Below are 23,559 nucleotides of genomic sequence, written 5' to 3'. Positions count from 1 at the left end.
TTCAGTGCCGGGAAAAATAGTGGAAACTATTCTAAAGATCAAAATCGTAGAGCATATAGAAAGACATGGATTAATGGAACAAGGTCAACATGGATTTACCCAAGGGAAGTCTTGTCTAACAAATCTGCTTCATTTTTTTGAAGGGGTTAATAAACATGTGGATAAAGGTGAATCAGTAGATGTAGTGTATTTGGATTTTCAGAAGGCATTTGACAAAGTCCCCCATGAGAGGCTTCTAAGAAAACTAAAGAGGCATGGGATAGGAGGCGATGTCCTTTCGTGGATTACAAACTGGTTAAAAGACAGGAAACAGAGAGTAGGATTAAATGGTCAATTTTCTCAGTGGAAAAGGGTAAACAGTGGAGTGTCTCAGGGATCTGCAATTGGACCAGTGTTTTCAATATATATATATATAAATGATATGGAAAGGAATACGACGAGTGAGGATATCAAATTTGCGGATGATACAAAATTATTCAGAGTAGTTAAATCACAAGTAGATTGTGATACATTACAGAAGGACCTTGCAATATGGAAGATTTATAAAATTTAGACGATAACCTTCTCTGATTATATCTAGTACCCAACGATCTGTTGTGATTGCCTCCCAGTTGGTACAGAAATGTTGTAGGCGACCACCTACGAATGGTGGTGGAGGTGGCTCGGGACAGCTCAGAAAGCTGGTGTCTGCTTCTGAGAAGCTTTCGTTCCTTGCTTTTGTGGACGTTGTTGATGAGATCGCCCAAGTGACTGCTGAGGTTGAGATTGCAATCTTTGTTGAGTGTAATGCTGTGGACAATAAGAATGAAAAAGTTTGAAAGGAGCTCTAGGATATGACTACTTCCTTCTAAAAGAAGAGTAAAATTTTCTGGAGGATGTATGAGGATCTGCTGGTGATGTAAGTGATAGTACAGCAGTACTTTGTTCTTTTAGATGTGTTACAGTTTCCACAAATTTATCTCCAAATAAGTCGTCTCCCATATAGGGGATATCAGCTAACTTATCATGAACGTCTTCTCTAATTGCGCTTGCTCTTAACCAAGCCATCCGACATGCTGCTATAGCTGTTGCTGAACTTCGTTAGGAAGACTCAAACGGATCTGAGCAAATGTCGAAGTCCTTCCTCTATGTCCGTGAAGGGTTGCGGCAAGGTGTTATCAGAGGCTAGACAGATTGGACGCAATTTCTGAAGACTTTCAAATAAGTATTAGATTATATAAAATTGGTGATGTTGAATTTTAGTAGTTAACATTGATGAATGGTAAACCTTACAGCAAAATCATCCATAGATTTATGGTCTTTTCCTGGTGGTGAGTTGGCATGAAAGCTTTGTTCGTTTTGCTTTTGAGAGGGCGGACTCTACCACAATAGGGTTATGAGGCAATTGGGTCGAGTTGTAAATTGTGGAATTATGCATACAATATTTTAGGTCTATTTTTCTACATGCAGGTCCAGCGGAGAACGGTTTTTCCCACATCTTGTGACATACAGCATCTAAAACCGCATGAGGAGGTAAGAGCTGTTGGGTCTGGCGGCATTTATTTATTTAAACATTTTTGTATACCGCCTTTATAATTTGAAGAATTAATCAAAACGGTTCACAATAAAAACATACATAAAATTCAAAGCATCAAAACGGTTCACAATAAGAACATACATAGAATTCAAAGCATTTCAAAAATTTTTAGAATATCAAGAACCTCTGATCTAGGATCTGGAATCCTTCCAGTCTCTATATTTAGTAGGAATCCCACCTTTTCTATGAACTTTGCATAGGTCAGACCTTCTGGTGGGGAGTAGGGTTCTGGAAGACCTTCCGGAGGGTCGTAAGGCTTGCCTGTGGATGAACCTGGTGAAGATGTTGACCACTGAGAGTCCGGGCTATCTGGATGTATTGGAATCTGAGATGATGCGGGTGGCTGAGTAGGCTGAGTAGTACTCGGTGATGCCAGTGATGAAGGTTGAGGAGACGCACTTGGAGGCTGGGGGTGTGCAGACTGCAGATCCTGAAAAAATGTATTTAGCGCTTGAGAAATATGAAGCATGGCTCTGGATGCTAGATGTGGCTGTGGCTGTGATGGAAGTGGTGGTTGAGGGAGTGCTGCCAAAAGAAAGTCCTGAGGTGTTGTTGACTTAATATGTTTTGGCATAGGTGCCTCAAGTGAAGGGGAATGTGGTCTACTACGAGATTCTGATGACCAATTTGAGATAGAATCACCACTGAGTGAAGGACCTCTACAGGACTCAGATTCAGAGAAGAGTTCTACTTCTACATCAGATTCTGCATCTGGCTGCTTTGACTTAATGGAAAGAAAAGGAGCCGTAAGTATATGTTTAGTTTTCTGTGTTTTCTTTTGATGTTGTTTTTCATTTTGAAGCAGTATTTGCATCGAGGAAGGCGTCATGTGCGTCGGTGTTTTAGTTGGTTTCAACGGCATCGAGAGCGTTGATCACTTGTCCTACGCCAATGCGCCGTGCTGCGTCGATGCGCCATGGTGCGTCGATGATGTTCCATGCTTCGAAGATACTCCATGTTTATGATGCTTCGCAGCCTTATGTACCGGTGCGTCATTATTTTTGGACGCTTTGGCGTATGTTGCTTCACTTTCAACATCGAGGAGTGGGGGTAAACAGGAACAGGTCCCTGTACCCCTATCGGCTCATAAGGAGGTTTATGAGTTAAGGCCGCGCAACCCCTTTTCTCGGCTCTGTAGTTTCTCAAACCTGGCCTTTGAGATGTGATGATCCCCCGGTTCCAATGACGCAGTTCTTTTGGATGCAGTCTTTTTCTGTTTCTTCGCCGGTCCCGGCGAAGATTGAGTGGAAGGTGCCCGTAAACACGCGATCTTCTCCGCGCATTGCCTTTGGGCCCGGGGGGACATCCGACCACAGTCTCGGCATGAGGCTTGGTCGATCCGGGCCCAGGCATATATAGCAGTAATTATGTCCATTGGTTATGGACATAATTTTGCCACATTGGCAGTATTTAAATCCTGACAGCTTAGGAACCATCACTGCCACAAAATATCATTTGAAAAATCAAAAAAACTTCTCAAAAATTGAGATGAGGAGAGTGAGAGAAAAAAACCCGCGTGCTATCGGCTCGCGGAAAAAAAGAAACTGAGGAGAAAAACGGAATCACGCAGGAAGATGACTGCGCAGCCACACAGAGTTAAAACTCTGTCACTACCTGAGAGAAACTCCGCCTACTTCCTGGTTGCGTCGACACTCCCAGACAGCTAATTCAGCCTTGCTTTCGATGGGAAAAAGACTAGACTCACCACCACTGTATGACATTGCCCATCTTGCATGGCTGTTTATTCTGCTGTCCATAGAGAACATATTATTACAGGGAAGCAACTTTGTTTTACATATGAATTGTATGGAGGGGAAGTGGAGGCTGTGCAGGGGGTTTGCTCTCTGCTCTCTCCCTCCTGCTCAGATTTTTGAGAACAGCAGTAGTGCAGGCAAAGGGAGCTCTGCAGGGACTGTGCCCAATGTACTATTTTTTTTTAAGTGCCCCATCCTGGAACTCCCGTGGTCATCTAGAGTAGGGTTTTTTTTAACCCAGAGAGATCCAGGTACATTGGTGAGTGTTAAAGGAAAAGCAGCACCTAGTTAAGTTTAACTGTTTCTTCCTGCAACTGGCACAAGTTAAGAACTGTTATATAATAAGAGTGCTGTGAGTTTATCAACCAACATCATAATATGAAGTAGATGTAAACAATGATCCTGCTGATGGGATGCAGCAGACAGACTAGCCTCTCTCACAAGTATATCCATATAAAATTGTATTTGTTAAAAAAAATGATCATTTTTTTCCCCCACTAAATAAATTAAGACCATTCAGATGATCTCCCTCTCACATTCCTGATAGTTGGTGCACCAATGTAGTCAACCATATATTAATACTGAAACACCAACTCACAGATACAACTACTCATACTGGGGACAATTTTGCAAACAGATCACCCAGATGCAAAATCCTCAGGGACTTCCAAGGGACCTGGATTGGCTACTGTCGGAGATAGGATATTGGGCTTGATGGACCATTGGTCTGATCCAGCACTGGTCTGAACCAGTTACGTTTTAAATGCTGTTAGATATCACATTTGGGCACATTTCCAAACTTATCCATTGGGCACTCTCCTCATCTCACAGCAGGAAGAAGTACAATTGTTCTCTAATGCAGCCTTCTAGTAGCTGGTTTGGTGCTGGGGTTAACTGGCTCTGCAGGCTGTGATGCTTTTATTAGAGCAATATAAGAACTAGCCAAAGAAATACATGACTTTTTCAGGACACAGGCTTGGAAGTTCATCTGATTTTTATGTCTGTCAACTAAAAGTTGTCCACAATTTACAAGAATGCAGTGGAAAGGGTTCCAAGCAGAAACCAGAGAATTAATTTCAAGGATTCTCCTAGTTTTAGAAAGGGTATCACTAAGAGCTGCAGATTCAGTTATGTGTATCATGTGCTGGACATAGAATCTGAAAATACAAAAATCTTAAACACTGCTGAAATCATTAATTAGCACACATGTAGCTCAAATCTCTTCATGGCACACACTCACAAGGCAGGGATTCCAACTATATCCGTTTCCTTGGAGAGATTTGGATCCAGACCTGAGGGTGTCAAATCAGGATGCATTCTGGGAAATGCAGGCCTGCTTTTCACTACCTACAAAGTATGGGAAAATGCCACAAAGGAGTCAAAATCTCCCTCAAGGAACCAGAGTAATTTGAAAGGGGTGAAGAAGTTAATGTTCTGTTAGAGCAGAAACACATTGCTCCTAGCTGTAGTCCCATGCAATGCATGCATACACTAACAACTCCACAGGCAAACGGCTTTAACGATTAATAGGAAGAATTAATGTATGTGTTAACTAACAAAAAAACCTCTTTAAATTCATTCTATGAAGGAACATGTTGAATTACCTCATTAATCTATCACTGACTGATGTTCCTCTGATATTAAGTCTAGTGAAGGGAACATAACAACTCAAGTCATTCACAAAGTTTTAAAGGCAGTCATGGGAAGATTCCTATACGTAACAGAAGTCCAGAGAAGGTTTTCAATAAGCAATGAACATGGCATCAAATTATTGTACAAAATCGGTTACCTGCATGAGACAGGTAAAGCAGGTGCAGAGAGGCAGCAAGGCTGGAAATTTCTTGTAAAAACATAATTAAAGCAGGAATGCCATTCACTTGCTGTAAAAAAACTGATGCTGTATATGAACAAGAATTAAAAGGATCTCAACAAATCTCAAATGTTTCACTGAACTTATTTAAAAGAAAGCCCAGAAAACAAAAAAAAAGTGACACTGACCTATTTCCTTGGGTTGATCGGAATCTAGATGCAGGTACGAGGACTGGATCATCATCACTGTCGTCTGTCTCTTGATAGGCAGAGCTCCTGGATGACAATCCTTCGCGAGCTGTACGTTCCCCCAATTCTGGTGGCGGCCGGCTTTCATGACTGAGGGTGTCGGTGCACTCGGGAATTGGCTGAGAGGGGGCTCCCAGCTCTTCCCTTTTTCCCTCACGAGGGCCATCTTCCAGAGTTGCAGGGGTAATTGTAGGATCCCAGTTACTTCTCTCTTCTGTGCTAGGTCCAGGCTGTTCTGATGTAGCCCTGTCTGAGAGAACCAACAAAACATGGGTTGCTGTTACAGCACTTGCTAAATACGATGCTGTCCATGGACGGTAATCTTATACCACAGAAAATGACAGTCATCCTTCGTTCACAACTGGGTTAGCAATTATCAGTAACCCACTTAGGTGCAAAGCCAGTGGGACCTAGTAGGCAGTTTTTGTAAATGAAACGATGCACATAATTTCTTTGAGAATTTGAATACATGGGTACACAAGCAGAGAAGTCCCCATCGACTTCAGCCCTCCTATTTCCATGGGTAGAGAAATGAGGGAAAAGGTACGTGTGCAGATTTGAAAATACCATTCTGTGCCTATGTCAGTATCCTGTCTCTGACAGTGGCCAATCCAGATTACAAGTACCCAGCAGCACCCCCCTCCCCGATGTAAGCATGCCACTGGGACTCCCTTTTTTACTGTGGCTAAAAGTAGTCGCCTTATAGAACCCCGTGCGTACTCTTAGCCAGGCAGAGGAAGCTTTTGCAGCCAAACCAAATTGCCTGGGTAGACTGCTTTGAAAACTGTCCTCTATATTGGCTTGAAAACATCTCTTCATGTATCATTCCCTGCCAAACCAGGTACATGCCATCAAAACTGTCGCTACAGTTAGATATTTAGAGAGCTGAAGTATAACAGGCTGTCACATGACAGAGACTGGGAGAAGAGGACCATTTCAATCCAGAGACATTCTAAATAAAATCTGTACACTGCACGGTTCTGTACCTGGATCTACTGCACTCGGAGCGGATCCATGCACACGGCTGCACTCTTCAGGTTTCTGGAGTTCATCCTGCAATCCTTCAGGAGCGCCTAAGTGTTAAGAGTCAAACTTAACCTAATGTATTTAAACAAGTACAATGAAAACCACCCATAAAGTCCTAACCATGGATAGAAAGTGCATTGCACTAAAACAGCCCTGTCTTATAAAGTCCTCATGAATAGAAAATCACTTATTTTTGGGAAGGCTGAACTGTCACTTCCTATCCTGTACCCAGTTTCCAAAGCTATCCATTCAGCACCTTTCATAAGCAGTAAATTCACTTGAAATAACTATAATTATAGCAAAACTGTGTTATAGTAAACTACCTTAACAGAAAAAAAATGATCAAGGATAATAAAGAGAAACATAAATAGTTTAAGTACTAAGGGTACACTGTCTAAATGGATAGGAAAACCACATATCTGCCCGAGTAATTGCTGTCAAAACTACAGATTAAAATGTGAATGTGAAAAAGAGTAGAAAAATCCCACATACTAAAATAGCAATGGAGAAATAAATGGGAAAAATTAATATTGGACAACTTTCTAAATCAGCGTTTCCCAATCAGGATATCTGTAATGAATATGCATGAGAGAGATTTGCATACACTGGATCTCCATGGCATGCAAATCTATATCATGCATATTCATTGTGGCAATCCTGAAAACTGGTGATTTAGAGCAGGGTTTCCCAGCCCTCTCCTGAAGGCACACTTATCCAAACAAGGCAACCTGAAAACATTTTTTGGTGATTTCACATTGTAAAAAATAAGTCTAAAAATTGTGTATCTGTATCAGTATCACAAGTGGATACCGGTCTGACATAATTAGAACAACACCATTAATACAACTTCTAAGTATCGTTGTGGCTCTCTTTTCGTTTGAAAAATGTATGCTTAGGAAGCTAAGTACCTATGAAAAACATTTTTGGGTGACTATTTGATAAAATGGACTGTGTTTTAAATTTTTGTCTCAAAAAAACAGTAGACACATACCTTACAAAATATATGAAAGTACTTGTCATCTACAAAAACAGGTTTACAGTTGTGCTCATAAGTTTACATACCCCTGGCAGAATTTGTAAGATATGTAACATTTGAAGAAAACATGAGTGATCAGACAAAACACGTTAATTTAATTTGAAATACATTAAAAATAACAATTTTATGCATCACAGAATAGCACAATCATTAAACAAACTATAGCAATAAGGGAAATAATAAAATGGTTCTGTTCAAAAGTTGCATACCCTTGATTGTTTGGGCTGATAATATACACTCTAGTTGACACACACAGGTTGAGATGGCACTGAAGGGTAGGTATCCACACTGATGCCTTGTTTGATTGTAATTAGTGACTGTGTATAAAAAGTCTATGAATTTCTTAGCTCTTGAGAAACCCTTGTGCATTTCATCCAGGGCTGCACTGACTGGTGGTTACTGAAGCATAGGGAAAGCAAAAGAACTGTCAAAAGATATGCAAGCAAAAGTAGTTCAATTTTATAAATCAGGAAAAGAATATAAAAAATATCCAAAGATTTGAAAATGCCAATCAGTACTGTTTAAACTCTGATCAAGAAATGGAAAATTATGGGTTCTGTTAATTCCAAGGTAGACCAAGAAAGATTACAAACACAACTGCCAAGAAAATTTGTCAGGATGCAAAGAAAAACCCACAAGCAACTTCTACTGAAATACAGGCTTCTCTGAAACAAAGTGGTGTGGGTGTTTCAGCATGCACAATAAGGAGATACTTGAACAAAAATAGGCTACAGGTAGCGTTGCCAGAAAAAAGACATTGCTTTACCAATGCCACAAAATAACTTGCTTACAATATGCCAAACAACACCTAAAGCAGCCTCAGAACTTCTGGAACAAAATAATTTGGAGGGATAAGACCAAAATTGAACCTTATGGACACAACCATAAGCGCTATGAAGAGAAGCACAGCATCCCTACAGTCTAGCCTGGAGGTAGATTTCGGCTGTTCTGGGGGTGTGTGAGCTACAGCGGCACAGGGAATTTAGTCAAAATTGATGGCAGGATGACTGCAGCATCTTATCAGAAAATATTGGAGAAGAATTTGCATCCATCAGCCTGGAAGCTGTGTGTGGGGGGCACTTGAGACTTTCCAACATGACAATGATCTGAAACGTAAGGCCAAGTCAACCTTTCAGTGGCTGCAGCAGAAGAAAGTGAAGGTTCTGGAGCGGCCATCACAGTCTCCTGACCTCGATATCATTCAGCCACTTTGGGGAGAACTCAAACATGCAGTTCATGCTACACAACCAAATAATCTATAGGATCTGGAGGCTTTTTGTCCAGAGAAATGGGCAGGTTTACCACATGAGAAAATAAAGGGCTTCATTCACAACTATCACAAAAGACTGCAAGCCGTCATTGATGCTAAACGGGGCAAAACACGATATTAAGAACTAAGGGTATGCAAACTTTTGAATAGGACCGATTTATTATTTCCCTTATTGCTATGGTTTGTTTATTCTGTGATGGATAATAGTTTAATTTGAAACATTAAAAATAACAGACGTGTTTTGTCTGATCACTCATGTTTTCTGAAAATGCTACACATCTTACAAATTCTGCCAGGGGGATGTAAACTTATGAGCACAACTGTATAAAAGGTCTATGTATGGCAGCTGATTAAAACTAGTCGTTGTATTATTGGTGCTATGTCAGTGATGTCATCCCAATATCCATGTATTATGCCAACAAATATATATTTTATTTAAAATCTTTTTCCACGATGTAAAAATCAACAAAAAAAAAATGTTTTTAGGTTGGCTCGTTTGATGACTTAGAATGTTTTCAGTCTCCTCCATACAGCGAGTCCCCTGATATAACGATCTTAAGGATGGACAACTTCTATCACCAAGCAACAGTGCTTCTTATTTATTCAATACATTTCTAGTCTGCCTTTTGAACAACATTGTACAAGGCAGATGTGCTACAAAATTGGAAAGTGTTAGCACGTGGGAAGATAAGAGCACACGAACACAAACCCTACATCACAGCCTTTTCTTCCACCACGAGTTAACTATTTGTCACAATTAACTGCTCTCAAAGCAAATGGTGGCTTCCTTTGCATCTCTGGTTTACTTGGACTCCCCCTCCAAGAGCCAAACACCAACTGGGTGCTAGTGAAGGTTTACAAGATCTTACTAGTTTACTCCTATTTTATTATATAGGATAAAATGGCAAGAAAAAGAAAGTTTTTTTGTAGTACGATGGAGCACTACTGCTGCCACTCCCATATGCTAGACAACAGTGTGTATGGGGTAGGAGGCACTGTCACACTAATACTCTGGTTGATTGAATACCCCTTGGTGCTTCATAAAGCTTTAACATCCCCCTTAAACAATTCCTTCACAATACAGAACATATTATAAAACAGAGAATGGTGTTCTACCTGATTCCATGCTTTCCATTCCCAGCTCTTCTGAGCTTTCGGTTTTTAAAGCTTCTTTATTGCCCGGTTTTGAGTAACTTCCACCCCCTCTAGAACTGGAGGCGGTGCTGCTCCTAGGAATTGAAAAACACAAGTGTTGTATCAGAAGGCAGAGAGAGGACTCTAATTTTCAATCCATACTATTCTGGAGAGCAAAGTCAACCTCAACAGGAAAGAGAAAGCTGCAGTGATGTCATAGCCAGGTCTGTGACATCACAATGTCATGTCATCAGAAGCAGTGAGAGATCTCCAAATCAGTACTACTGAAGCTACCTGTAGGACAAACTCCTGTGTGCACTGAATTATATCACATGAGAAAATGGACTAAGGAACAGATCAGGATTTCTACCACCACTACTACTATTAATCATTTCTACAGTGCTACACAATGTTTGCAGTGCTGTACAGATATATAAGAAACCGTCCCTGTTCCGCAAGATACAAACAAGGCACAAAAGAGAACCTTTATATACTATAGAAAATAGTTAAAATCAAGAAGACAATCAGGAGGAATCTGGGTTTAAGTTTTAAAAGCAGTGTCAGAAAGAGAGAGGGAGGTTCATGGCAGGATTTGCCTATGGCCAGAGAGGGAGCATGACACAGCAGCTCAGGAAGGCTATTCCAGACATTCGGTATGGCAAGGTGGAACGTGCAGAGTCAAAAGCTGAAGATGGAGGAAAAAGGTATGGATAAAAATATCATGCCTTCTGTTTTGTATTTTTAATTCTGTTAAGAGTTCAATTGTAGCTTTGGTTTCACAGATGCGACTCTTTACATTGTCTAATAACAGCAAAATGTGTATTTATCACAGTCCCATAACACCAGCTGTATATCTTAGAAATAAACATTCACTGAGGAGCAAAACATCTCAGAGAGACCAAATGGAGCATTTCACAGTAAGGAACGCAGCAGGGAAATGTCCAGATTTAAGAGCTTCAGGCGCTGCTTGTTCCACTTTCTTCCATACAATCTTCTTATATCAATGAAAACCACTCAGGAGTTTCAATTCATTTCAGTTTAGCTTAACTTTGCTACATTAAGGAGCAAATAGAATGAAAACTCATGTTAACTTTTTTTTAAATCTGCAAACCAGTAAAAAGTTAACATACACAGTAATACACTACTTATGTCTTCAGAGGGACAGCTGTGTTAAGTCTGGTGTAGCAAAAATGAGCAGAGGCGGTTGGCATCTTATAGACTAACCAATTTATTGTGACATGAGCTTTCAAGGACAGAGTCCACGTCATCAGATGCAAAGTGGACTCTGACCTCGAAATCACATGCCTCAATAAATTGTCTTTAATGCCTCATAATTTTTACTACTTATCATGGTTTTACTCTGTGCACATTAAATTGATGTATAACTAACATGACCAGATGTGCACACCAACTAAAAAAATAGAAATAGTATGCCATGTATGTTAGTTGCTGGCCGAAATCCCCCATTCAAATCAGCTTAAAGTGAAAAAGCCAGTTAGTACTGGAAATTCATCACCTCCCACCCGCTCTTGGGGACCAAACCTATAACGGATCTCGTGCCTGCCTCCCACTCTTTCTCCCTCCTGTCCCCAAAGCAAAAGTCAGGGACCACCAAGATCCAATTTCTCTCCCCTTTTCACCCCCACCAGAGCAAAATCAGGGCTTTTAAAAGGTCCAAATCTCCCTCCAAAAGAGCAAACGTCAGGGACCACAATGGCCCATCCTCCCTCCTCCACCCCCTCTATTTCTCAGGCCCCTTCCTTTCACAGAAGGAGCTTCCTTTTTCATACATTAGCCAAAGAAGGGCTTGAGGAGACTGGAGGTCCACCCTCCCACCTACAGCTTCAAAATATCATGAGAGGTCAGCTGGCACCATTTTTTAAAACCCTGGCTTTAGGAGGAGCCTGGTTGTGAGTGGAGGCGAGATATTGTGCTGACCTGGGAGACCTGGCCCTATGCGTTGACTGATGTCATCACTGAGTGCCTGGAAACAGCTTACAATCAGTTCTCCTGAGGCATGCTGCAGCTGCTGCTGCACCAAAGCCGCATGCCCCTTTGTAAGTTTCTGCTCTAGCTATCAATGTTGATTGAATGAGGAAAAGGAGGAAAGGTGCCATATGTGTGATCCTGGCTGACACAGGAACCTTGCATTTCAGGCAAGGTTTGAGACTTTTTCCCAGCAGAATTCAAGTTTCAGGGCATGACAAGCTTGAATGCGTGTCCTCTGTTTTCCCTGGGTGTGATACAGCCCTTTGATCATTAAATTGGGTGGAAAGGAGTATTGTGGCCCCTTCATTCTGTGCATAGGGTAGTGGTGGATGGTGACATTCCTTGTGCACACTATTCCACAATGAAAGAGCCAATTAGCATTGTAAACATGAAGAATGCATGGTAAAAATTTAAAAACCTTGTCCGAGGCAAGTTTTAAACTTTTAAAGGACAATTTTCAAAAGAGATTAGAATGAATATCGCAAGTTTGCTTACCATATACAGTGTTTTCCATAGATAACAGGATAAATTAGTCATTACATGTGGGTAACATAATCCGGCAGCACCATACAGATTCCTCTTCAAGATAATACAGCTTTGAGCTCTGCTGAGTCCGTACAGGAATTTTCATGTGAGCCTCCTCTTTCAGTACCAGAGCTAAGTCTAGCTATGCAGTCAACTTTCCAGGGAGGCGATAGATATTCCATGGCTAATGCATCCTACTATCTACAGAAAGCAACATTTATGGTAAGCAAACTTGCTTTTTCCATTGATATGCAAGCTGAATTAGCCATTACATGAGAGAAGTCCCAAGCTGAGGGTTACAGCAGTAACAATACAATTATACAAGAACCCATAAAGTGAAAAGAACAATAATGTGCACAGAGATTTTATTTAAATGAGCAATGCAAACTACTTATTAATTTATATTTATTGCTTTGCTCGGTAACTTAGAGTCTTATGTCTTTAACAGAAAACGTGCCAGGTTGTTTATAATCATCGGTCCAGGATAAAACCTGTTATTGAGTCCCGAACATATTTTTTGAGATTATTTTTTTGTATGTAAATAAAAACTTTTTTGCCGTAAGCTGTAGCAAAGCCTATTATAGAGCTAAGTACTTATCTTTAGAGCTCCAGATAGATAAATTCAACCGTAGGCTGCTTGAAAAAGTCTTTAAATCCACAGGAACCAATTGTTGTCAACAAGCTGTCTCCCTTGTCACCTAGATCACCCGACGCTTTGGCGTTTTGATTTTATTTATCTTCATCAGGGAACGCTACGGGAACAGCATTAGTCCTACATGATACATGGTTCAATAGAGTTTCACTAGCCTGAGTAGGCTTTTGTCTTCTCCACTGCCGCACATTCAATTGACCCCTGATGATTACAGATCTTCAGTTACACTGTCCTATACCTCTGACTAGCCTAGCCTCCAAGTTATCTACCCTTGTTATATGTAACTTCCGCTTCTAGTGAATTGTTCTTGTTTAAGTTATACCCTTTGTTACATGTAAACTGATCTGATATGAAATTTTTCATGAAGGTCGGTATAGAAAAGTGTTAAATAAATAAATAAATGAAGATAAATAAATGAAGATTAAATAAAATCGAAACATTGCAGCATGGGGTGATCTGGGTGACATAGGAGACAGCTTGTTGACAACAACCGATTCCTGTAGATTTAAAGACTTCTACAACCAGCCTAGAGTTGAATTTATCTAGCTGGAGCTCTAAAGACAAGTACTCAGCTCTATAATAGGCTTTGCTATGGAAAGGTTTTCATTTGCATACAAAAAAAATCTCAAAAAATATATTCGGGACTTTCAATTACCAATGATTATAAACAACCTGGCACGTTTTCTGTTAAAGACATAAGACACTAAGTTAAATGGTGCAGTCCAAGTGCCTATTTATAGAGGGTTACAGCAGAGTATTTATTTAATAAACAACCCAGACTCCACTGTGAAGAGTGGACTACAATCGGATCAAATTATACATAACTGTTTGTCCAAATTTACTGTTATTTTGAGATCTTATCAAGATTGAAATGGGATGAACTAAAGCCCAACATTCTCAATAGGCACTTCACGAAGGTAAGCAACAGAAGAAGGCCATAGTTCTCACTTGGTGACCACTATTCCTAGATGAACAGCTGATTGACTTGACATGTAGTTGATTTTGTTTTTTTGTAATATGCCAAGGCCCGTTTGTAGTCCAAAGTATAGAGGGCTTTTTCGCTTTCACGGGGCATTGGAAAAAATGTAGGCAGAATGATGGATTGCTTTGATATGGAAAGGTGGGAGTACTTTTGGTTGAAATTTGGGATGAACATGGAATACCACTCTGTTGTGAAAGAATTGCAGATATGGAGGATAGTGGACAAGAGCATGGAGTCTGCTAACTCTTTTGGCAGAAGTGACTGCAACCAAATCACCTTCCAAATTAAAAATTTTTAGTGAGGTTTCATCAGCTGAGACAGAAACACATTTAGATCCCACAGCACAGGAAATTTTAGAATCAGGGGTTTTGACATGCCAAGGTCTTTTCATGAAATAAGATATGAGCGGATGAGTGGAGATGGGTCTGCTATCCAATGTATTATAGTAGGCTACTATGGCACAGAGGTGCACTTGCGCCAAAGAAATGGCAAGACCTGAGTTCAAAAGGTGGAATAGATATCATAGCAGATGCTGAGGATCACATGAGAAGAGGTCAAATGCATTCTGCAGACACCACTTGAAGGCATAATTCCTTCTAGTTGATGATTTTTTAGATGAGACTAAAATGTCAAAAGTCTCTGAGATCAACAATTACTGAGTATTTAACTTTCAGGCTGTTAGGCTGAGGGCCAAGAGGTTGAGATGATAAAGTGTCCTGTCCTCGAGGTGAGCTGGATCTGTTCCTAGAGGAATGGGAGGACTGCTGAAAAGTTGTAAGATATGCATACCATGCTCATCTGGGCCACTCTGGAGCTATGAGGATCAACTGAATATAATTTTGAAGAATGTTTTGTACCTTCCTGGTGATCAGTGGGATCAGTGGAAAAGCATACATGAGGACTGTCCCCTAATCAAGGAGGAAAGTGTCTTGAGCCACTCAGATTGCTTGGAAGAAATGAGCAGAATTGATTTAGTCTGCTGTTTTCATGTGAAGCGAATAGGTTCACAATAGCCGACCCTACAAACTAAAGATTTTGTTTGCTACAGACTGTTGCAGAGGCCACTCGCGTGGCCTAAAAATTCTGCCAAGCTGATCTGTCAGGGTGTTGGAGAGTCCTGGGAGATAGGAGGCATGTAAGATGGCCCAATTCTTTTTCACCCAATTCCAGATCTTGAGCGCTTCCTGAAAGAGGGGCCATGATCCCATTCCTCCTGGCTTGTTGACATATAGCATGGCCACCTGGTTGTTGGTCTGAATCAGGAAGCTCTTGCCTTGAAGAAGAATTGTGAACACAATCAACACATTCGTTATCACTTGTAGTACCAGCAAGTTGATTTGATAATGACTTTCCTCGGGAGACCAAGTGCACTGGGTTCAACAACATCTGAAAGGAGCACCCCATTCCTTTGTTGATGCATTCGTTGTCAGTTTGATTTTGTAAGGAAGCAGGTGACGAATGTCTCGATGGACATAAGGTTGTAGCCACCAATTAAGCTCCTGAGCCATCTCCCAGGAAATGTGGACTACATTGGAAAATGGCTGGGTTATTTGATCCTACTGAGAACATAGGCCCCACTGAAGATGTAGAGTTTTTATCACATCCTCTCATGATCTTGATGTGATTAACCAGTCATCCAGAAAAGGACTTAAATCCTCTGGCATCATAGGTGTGCCATTACCACTGTGAAACAATTGGTGAAGACTCTCAGGACAGCTCAGAGGCCAAATAGGAGCACTCTATATTGGTTTTGAGTAGAATCCACCTTGAACTGAAGGTAGAACCAAATGAGAACGGTGGATGGGTATGTGTAGGTAAGCATCTTTGAGATCCAAGGCACACATCCATTTGCCCTTCTGAATGTAGGGTTAAATCATGCAGAGGGACTTCATTTTGAATTTCTCTCACAGCAGATTCTTGTTCAGATGCTTCAGGTACACATCCCCCTGATTTCTTGAGCATCCTGGAGTAAAATTCTGTGCTTGTTGAAATATTGGTAGGAGCTTTATTGCCTGCAGCTGCAGAAGTGACTAAACTTCCAGGCAAAGCTGTGGCAGATATGACGGATCCTGCTGGAGTACCGAACAATGCAGAAGCGGTCATAGATGGAAGAAATGCAACCTGTAACCAGATTCTATTATGCAGAGGACCCACGGTTCCTTAGTTATGTTGCGCTACCTATCCAGAAAAAGCTGGATTCTGCGCCCAACCGGAACTTCAACAGGATCAAAAACTGGACCCAGGTTTAGGCTGGGCCAGTTGAGTCATTTTTGGCTGGTGGCATTTTCTTTGTCTAGGCCTAGTGGAAAGAGACTGTTGATGGTGAGTTGGAAGAGGTTGTGGACAGAACTGTTGATTAGAACAGAAGGGTTACCTATGAAAATAAGGCAATTTATAATACTAGAAGTGCCATCTCAGAGCACATGGTTGTTTGAAGCCCATCAAGAGGGACTGAACTGCTATGCTCTGGTCCTTTATCTGTGCAACCGCTTCTCTAAGCTTTACTCCGAAGAGGTTATTCCTGAGATTGGAGAGGTACACTGGCTTCTCATGAACGTTTTCCCATATGCTGCTGGCCTCAAGCCCTGCCATGCAACATGCTCCAATCAATGTTGCAGAAGTTCTAGAAACAGAATTGAAAGTTTTATAGACTGAATAGAGGAGATGGTGGATGCCGTACTCAAAAATAGTGGGATAGCTGATACACTCTCAGGTTGGAGGAAAGGCTTCAGCTTCTGGATGCAGTATGAGGATCTTCCAAAGGCAGGGTATGGTCTGGTGGCTCCAGCAGTGAGTCAGGAGATTATCTGTAGAATCCTCATCAGAAGCCAATGGCACAGGGTCACTCATCCAGAGTATAAAAAAATGAGGGTAAATCAGGTGGCTCCTCCAGTGGCAGCATAGGTGGTGCCGAGTGGTCATAAGAACATAAGATGTGCCATACTGGGTCAGACCAAGGGTCCCATCAAGCCCAGTATCCTTTATGTACTTGAGAAACATGTGACAGACATCGAGGAGGTAGAAGCTGTTATTCTTATCTCTATAATTACTGCATAAGATATGTCATGCTGGGTCAGACCAAGGGTCCATCAAGCCCAGTATCCTGTTTCCAACAGTGGCCAGTCCAAGTCACAAATACCTGGCAAGTACCCAAACATTAAATAAATCTCAAGCTAGTATTGCTTATTAACTAAGAGCAATTTATGGATTTTTCTTCTAGGAACTTATCCAAACCTATTTTAAACCCAGTTATACTAACTGCTGTAACCACATCCTCTGGCAGTGAATTTCAGAGCTTAATTATGCGTTGAGTGAAAAATAATTTTCTTCATTTTAAATGAGCTAATTGCTAACTTCATGGAGTGCCCCCTATTATCGTTCTCTTATCTGAGAGAGTAAATTACCAATATATATTAACTTGTCCATGTTCTTTCATGATTTTGTAGACCTCTGTCATATCCCCCCTCAGTCATCCTTTCTCCAAACTGAACAGCCTAGCTTCCTTAGCCTTTCCTCATAGGGCAGCCGTTCCATGCCCCTTATCAGTTTGGTCACCCTTCTCTGCACTTTCTCCAGTGCAATTATATCTTTTTTGAGATGCAGCGACCAGAACTGCACACAGTACTCAAGATGCGGTCTCAACATGGAGTGATACAGATGCATTATGACATCCATTGTTTTGCCATTCCCTTCTTAATAATTCCTAACATTCTGTTTGCTTTTTTGATCACCACAGCACACTGAGGATTTCAATGTATTATCCACTATGTCGCCGAGATCTCTTTCCTGGGTGGTAACTCCTAAGTCAGAACCTAATATTGTGTAACTATAGCAAGGGTTATTTTTCCCTATATGCATCATTTTGCACTTGTCCACGTTAAATTTCATCTGCCATTTGTCTCGTAAGGTCATCTTGCAATTTATCACAATCTGCTTGAGATTTAACTACTCTGCATAATTTTGTGTCATCCGCATATTTGATCACTTCAGTCATTGTACCTTTTTCCAGATCATTTATAAATATATTAAAAAGTACTGGTCCAAGTACAGATCCCTGAGGTATTCCACTTCCTTTTTACACTGAGAAAACAAACCATTTAATCCTACTCTCTGTTTCCTGTCTTTTAACCAGCTTGTAATCCAAAAAAGGACATCGCCTCCTATCCCATGACTTTTTAGTTTTCTTAGAAGCCTCTCATGCGGGACTTTGTCAAACACCTTCTGAAAATCCACATCTCCCGGTTCACCTTTGTCCACATGTTTATTCACCCCCTTCAAAAAAATGTAGGAGATTTCTGAGGCTAAACTTCCCTTGGATAAATCCATGCTGGCTGTGTCCGATTAAACCATGTCTATCTAAATGTGATTTTATTCTTTATAACAGTTTCCATGATTTTTCCTGGCACTGAAGTCAGGCTCCCCAGCCTATAGTTTCCTGGATCACCCCTGTAGCCCTTTTTAAGTATTGGGGTTACGTTGGCCATCTTCCAATCTTCAGGTACAATGGATGATTTTAATGATAGGTTACAAATTAATTGAAATAGATCTGGAATTTCATTTTTTAGTTCTTTCAGAACCCTGGGGTGAATACCATCTGGTCCAGGTGATTTACTACTCTTCAGTTTGTCAATCTGGCCTACCACATCTTCCAGGTTCACCGTGATTTGGTTTAGTTCATCTGAATTATCACCCTTGAAAACCGTCTCCGGAATGGGTATCTCCCCAACATCGAAACAAAGAAGTCATTTAATTTTTCCGTGATGGCCTTATCTTCCCTAAAGGCCCCTTTAACCACTCAGTCATCTAATGGTCCAACCAACTCCCTTGCAGGCTTTCTGCTTCAAATATATTTTTAAAAGTTTTTTATTGTGAATTTCTTACTCTACAGCCAACTTCTTTTCAAATTGTCTCTTAGCCTGCCTTACCAATGTCTTACATTTAACATGCCAATGCTTATGCTTTATCCTATTTTCTTCTGATGGATCCTTTTTCCAATTTTTGAATGAAGATCTTTTGGCTAAAATAGCCTCTTTCACCTCACTTTTTAGCCATGCTGGCAATCGTTTTACCTTCCTTCAACCTTTCTTAATGTGTGGAATATATATGGACGGTGTTTCTAGGATGTTTTTGTTTTTGTTTTTTTAACAATGTCCACGCCTGTTGCACACTTTTTACCTTTGCAGCTACACCTTTCAATTTTTTTTTCTTTAACTATTTTTCTCAATTTATCAAAGTTCCCCCTTTGAAAGTTTAGTGCTAGAGCCATGGATTTACTTACTGTCTCCCATCTAGTCATTAATTCAAATGTGATCATATTATGATCACTATTGCCAAGTGGCCCCACCACCGTTACCTCTCTCACCAAATCCTGCACTCCATTGAGAATTTGATCTAAAATTGCTCCCTCTCTCATCAGTTCCTGAACCAATTGCTCCATAAACTGTCATTTATTCCATCCAGGAACTTTATCTCTCTAGCATGTCCTGATGTTTCACTTACCCAGTCAATATTGGGGTAATTGAAATCTCCCATTATTACTGCACTACCAATTTGGTTAGCTCCCCTAATTTCTCTTAGCATTTCATTGTCCATCTCAACATCTTGGCCGGGTGGACGGTAGTTTACTGCTATCACTATACTCTACACTTTACCCAATGTGATGAAAAACCATTGGTTTTAACTGTAGTGTCCATTGACAACGTAGCGTAAGCTATTTAAAGTTTAGCACCATGTTTTGGCAGTACATTTATTGGATTTCGGAAGAATTGTGAAACTTTAAACAGCTTGTGCTACGTTGTCAATGGACACTACAGTTAAAACCAGTGGTTTTTCATCACATTGCGATATACTCCTTAATTCAAATTAACTCATGAAGTTGAGTCAGTTAGGGAAAGATCGTGGTAATTTTCAAACCATGTTTGAACATGTTATTATGATGAACAAAGACGCACAAGATAGCAGCATGATTTAAGTCGGGTTGATAAATATCCCCTGAGGAAGGCCATATGGTGAAACAAAGTGAATTTGTTCTTTGTTGGGATGTCACATCAGTTTGCAACAGTGAGCAGCATTCCATTTACTTTGAACATTGAATTGTGGAATATTAGCCATCAAGCTGTATTGAGCGTCAAGGTTGTAAAACAGGATTCAATGGTTAAAAGTATCTTGATGATCTGTTACATTGTTTATTTGCTGATGTCTAGCCATATCATTCCTTAATGATACATTGTTACATTTCATGAAGTGTTATAACTATGTTGGTTCCTTTTATAGGAGTTTTATTTTGTGCTGTTTTCTTGTATGTATAAGAGTCACATATTTACACATTTGATGTAATTCTCAAAATGTATTTTTTTATTAGCATTTGTGTGTATGAATGCATGTGTGTGAATGATTTTTAGAATTGAGTTTATTTGTAGGTATTTGTGCCATGACAATATATATATTTAGATTGATTTCTTTGCATTTTTTAATATTAAATTTTGTGATTCATTTTACTAAGTTGGTTTTCATGAATATATCAAAAGATTATTACATGTAAAAAAAATATATTATTCTTTGTGTTGTATTTAAAATACTATTTAACAAGAAATCACTAGTAACTGTGTGAAGTATGATGTAATATTACTATTCAATACAAAAAGAACATCATATATTATCGCTGTTTTTGTTAGATCGTGATACCTCATAGTAAGTAAGGCCTCTTGATTTTTTCAGAGAGTGCTCTTAAAGAAACATGTCACATTTCAAGCGTTTCCCATTAAATGGTTTTATGCTAAAGAGACTTGTTTTTATCGTTGTAATCACAGGTATCAACAATCAGAAACCTTAAGAATATTTTTTCTAAAACTTTTTTTTACTTTTTTAGTAGAATTAGATGCGAACAAATTACTTATCATTATACGCTTGGCTTGCTGTGATGACTGCTTTTCTGAAACACCGGTAAGAACCCGACACGTCCGTGTTTCGTTTGCTTCTTCAGGGGTTTTAACTTTTACCACGGTGTATTGTTGAAAGCTTGTCCCATCATTTAAACGCCATTTTGCGTGATCCTGCTTTGTTAAGCTGTGATCACGCAAAATGGCGTTTAAATGATGGGACAAGCTTTCAACAATACACCGTGGTAAAAGTTAAAACCCCTGAAGAAGCAAACGAAACACGGACGTGTCGGGTTCTTACCGGTGTTTCAGAAAAGCAGTCATCACAGCAAGCCAAGCGTATAATGATAAGTAATTTGTTCGCATCTAATTCTACTAAAAAAGTAAAAAAAAGTTTTAGAAAAAATATTCTTAAGGTTTCTGATTGTTGATACCTGTGATTACAACGATAAAAACAAGTCTCTTTAGCGTAAAACCATTTAATGGGAAACGCTTGAAATGTGACATGTTTCTTTAAGAGCACTCTCTGAAAAAATCAAGAGGCCTTACTTACTATGAGGTATCACGATCTAACAAAAACAGCGATAATATATGATGTTCTTTTTGTATTTAAAATACTATTGCCATGCATACTTCTACAGCCTTTACAAGCATATCTTGCATGCTCGGGAAGAGAAAGAGAGAGAGAGACTGCTAAGAGTCAAGCTGACACTCTCTATTATGTACTACTCTAGAAGGGTACTCTGAATCGGGGTGGGTTGGGGGGGGTGTTGTTAGACACATTCAGAGGTATTCATAGTAAAATTGACATCAGTAAAGAATTTTAGTCCTTATAAGCAATGAAAAGTCTAATAAGAGGAGTTGATTCCACCTCCTTATTCTGGGCACACGTGCATGCATATAAGCACACCCCTTCCTGGCTTCTTAAAATTTGCGTTGCTCATGCGCAGTCCATGTACGTGCGCATGCGGCCATTTTTGTGCACGCAACACTTTTAAAATCTATCTCCAAGTGTTTATGCTTTTTCAATGCGGGATCCAATGGCCTCAGCAACTGGTGGCGCTTTTTCTTTGAAGCAGAGCAGCTGCCTGAACTCAACCTTACAACTCCAGCCTGTGCCAATGGGGGAGTCTTAGACGAACTTCCACTCAGGTCTTTTCCCTGCGAGGTGGAAGCTGCACTGTGGGAGGAGGATCTGCTGTGACTCCTTAGAGTTACATAGCTCCTCAATGCAGTACACCCTGGACCACTGTGAATGCAGGGACATCAATTCATAGCAATACATTTTGTTAGTCATGCTCCAGGTCTAAGCAGATATAGCATAGCTTATGGCCATCGCATGTACACCATTTAAAACCATTCACTATTGGCTTTTTCTTCTGTGATCTTAGAAAATAAAAACTACTATAGGTGTTCTTCCTCTCTTTTACTACTACTTATCCAGCTATACTACTATTAATCATTTCTATAGCACTACTAGACCTAAACTACAAGACAAAATGTTGCCTCCATGGGCAGACTTCAGCTGCTCCCCAACATCATTTAATACAAATGTATTTCCTCATACACCAAATGACTTTCATGTGACTAATTTTCAATATAATGTATGTTTTAAAAGGAGATGAAAGCTAAAGAGAAGTAAAAGCTTACCACTCATCGGTGAAATCCAACTTTATTGTGCTTGTAGTGGTTCCTTCTGTACTGTAGTGCAAACTTAAAACTGGCTCACTTGTCCCACTACGTGGGCTCAGGCTCTCACTACTGTTACCTAAAAAAGTGGGAGGTTGGAATAAGTTTCAATAATGAAATCTCATGAAGCCTACATGTAAGAGGTTTCATTTTGTAGATAGACAAACCCACCACTTCATTAGTCATTCCAACATAATGGCTTTATAGAGTCCTCTTATATAAGACAAATGTACCCACTAGACATGGTGAAATAAAAAGACAACAAGAAGTTTTATTACAGAAAGGCTCCTGAACACCTAGAAGTAACCATAATCCCAACAATACAGCACACACATTGGATAGGACTGGTTCACACTAGCTATGAAGTCATAAAAAAAAAAATCACATAATCAGACCAACCAATCAGATACCATTTTATATGATGTATTCAGAGAAACTGATCGGACAGACAGTAGCTGTGCCCAGAAGTTCACAGGAATAGCTTAAACAGTTTCCAAAATAAAATTCTTAAAAAAAGGTCAACTTTTTATTTTATTAGTGTGGATATTAATGCTCGTCAGATGAGTTCTGCAGGGCACGGTGATTACATCTGACTGAATCCTGGCTTTTTAACCCATCCTAGTGCTTTGTGCATGAGAAGGATCAGACTGCATTGGGCTGGTAATCAATACTACTATTCCATGACAACACAGACTTGTCAAAGACCATTTATTTTATTTATTTATTTTTGGTTTTTATATACCGGAAGTTCCTGTATAATATACATATCACTCTCTAAAACTATGTAGAACCAAAACTGACTTCATACAATATCTCTTGGTGAATAGTAATAATATGTATTGATTAAGAAAGGGGGAAAAAAGGTGAGACTCCCAAAAGCAAAAAAAAAAAAATCACAAACAAGAACTAAAACCAGGCAATCCAGTAATTATGTCAAAAATGGTATTTAAATTGTGTCTTCACAGTCTAATCTTTCAGGCCAACATTCTT

At 39.9% G+C, this 23,559-nt stretch overlaps 1 protein-coding gene across 6 annotated transcripts in view; it reads right to left on the bottom strand.

Moving 5' to 3' along the window:
• Positions 1–23,559, bottom strand: part of DCAF6 (DDB1 and CUL4 associated factor 6) — a 171,511-nt gene that overhangs the window by 30,784 nt on the left and 117,168 nt on the right. For 5 of the 6 annotated variants that reach the window (XM_029579086.1, XM_029579088.1, XM_029579089.1 and 2 more), the window contains 5 exons: positions 22,531–22,648; positions 9,837–9,949; positions 6,375–6,461; positions 5,329–5,638; positions 4,935–4,976 (listed from right to left, as the gene is read on the bottom strand). In XM_029579086.1, the coding sequence (XP_029434946.1) occupies positions 4,935–4,976; positions 5,329–5,638; positions 6,375–6,461; positions 9,837–9,949; positions 22,531–22,648 (670 nt within the window). The remainder of the gene's footprint in view (positions 1–4,934; positions 4,977–5,328; positions 5,639–6,374; positions 6,462–9,836; positions 9,950–22,530; positions 22,649–23,559) is intronic. The other variant, XM_029579090.1, reaches the window with a different exon arrangement.

Source organism: Rhinatrema bivittatum, chromosome 15, assembly GCF_901001135.1.
Source record: "Rhinatrema bivittatum chromosome 15, aRhiBiv1.1, whole genome shotgun sequence".
NCBI classification, from domain to species: domain Eukaryota; kingdom Metazoa; phylum Chordata; class Amphibia; order Gymnophiona; family Rhinatrematidae; genus Rhinatrema; species Rhinatrema bivittatum.
The sequence above is the reverse complement of the archived record's forward strand: the minus strand, read 5'-3'. Positions and strand labels throughout refer to the sequence as shown.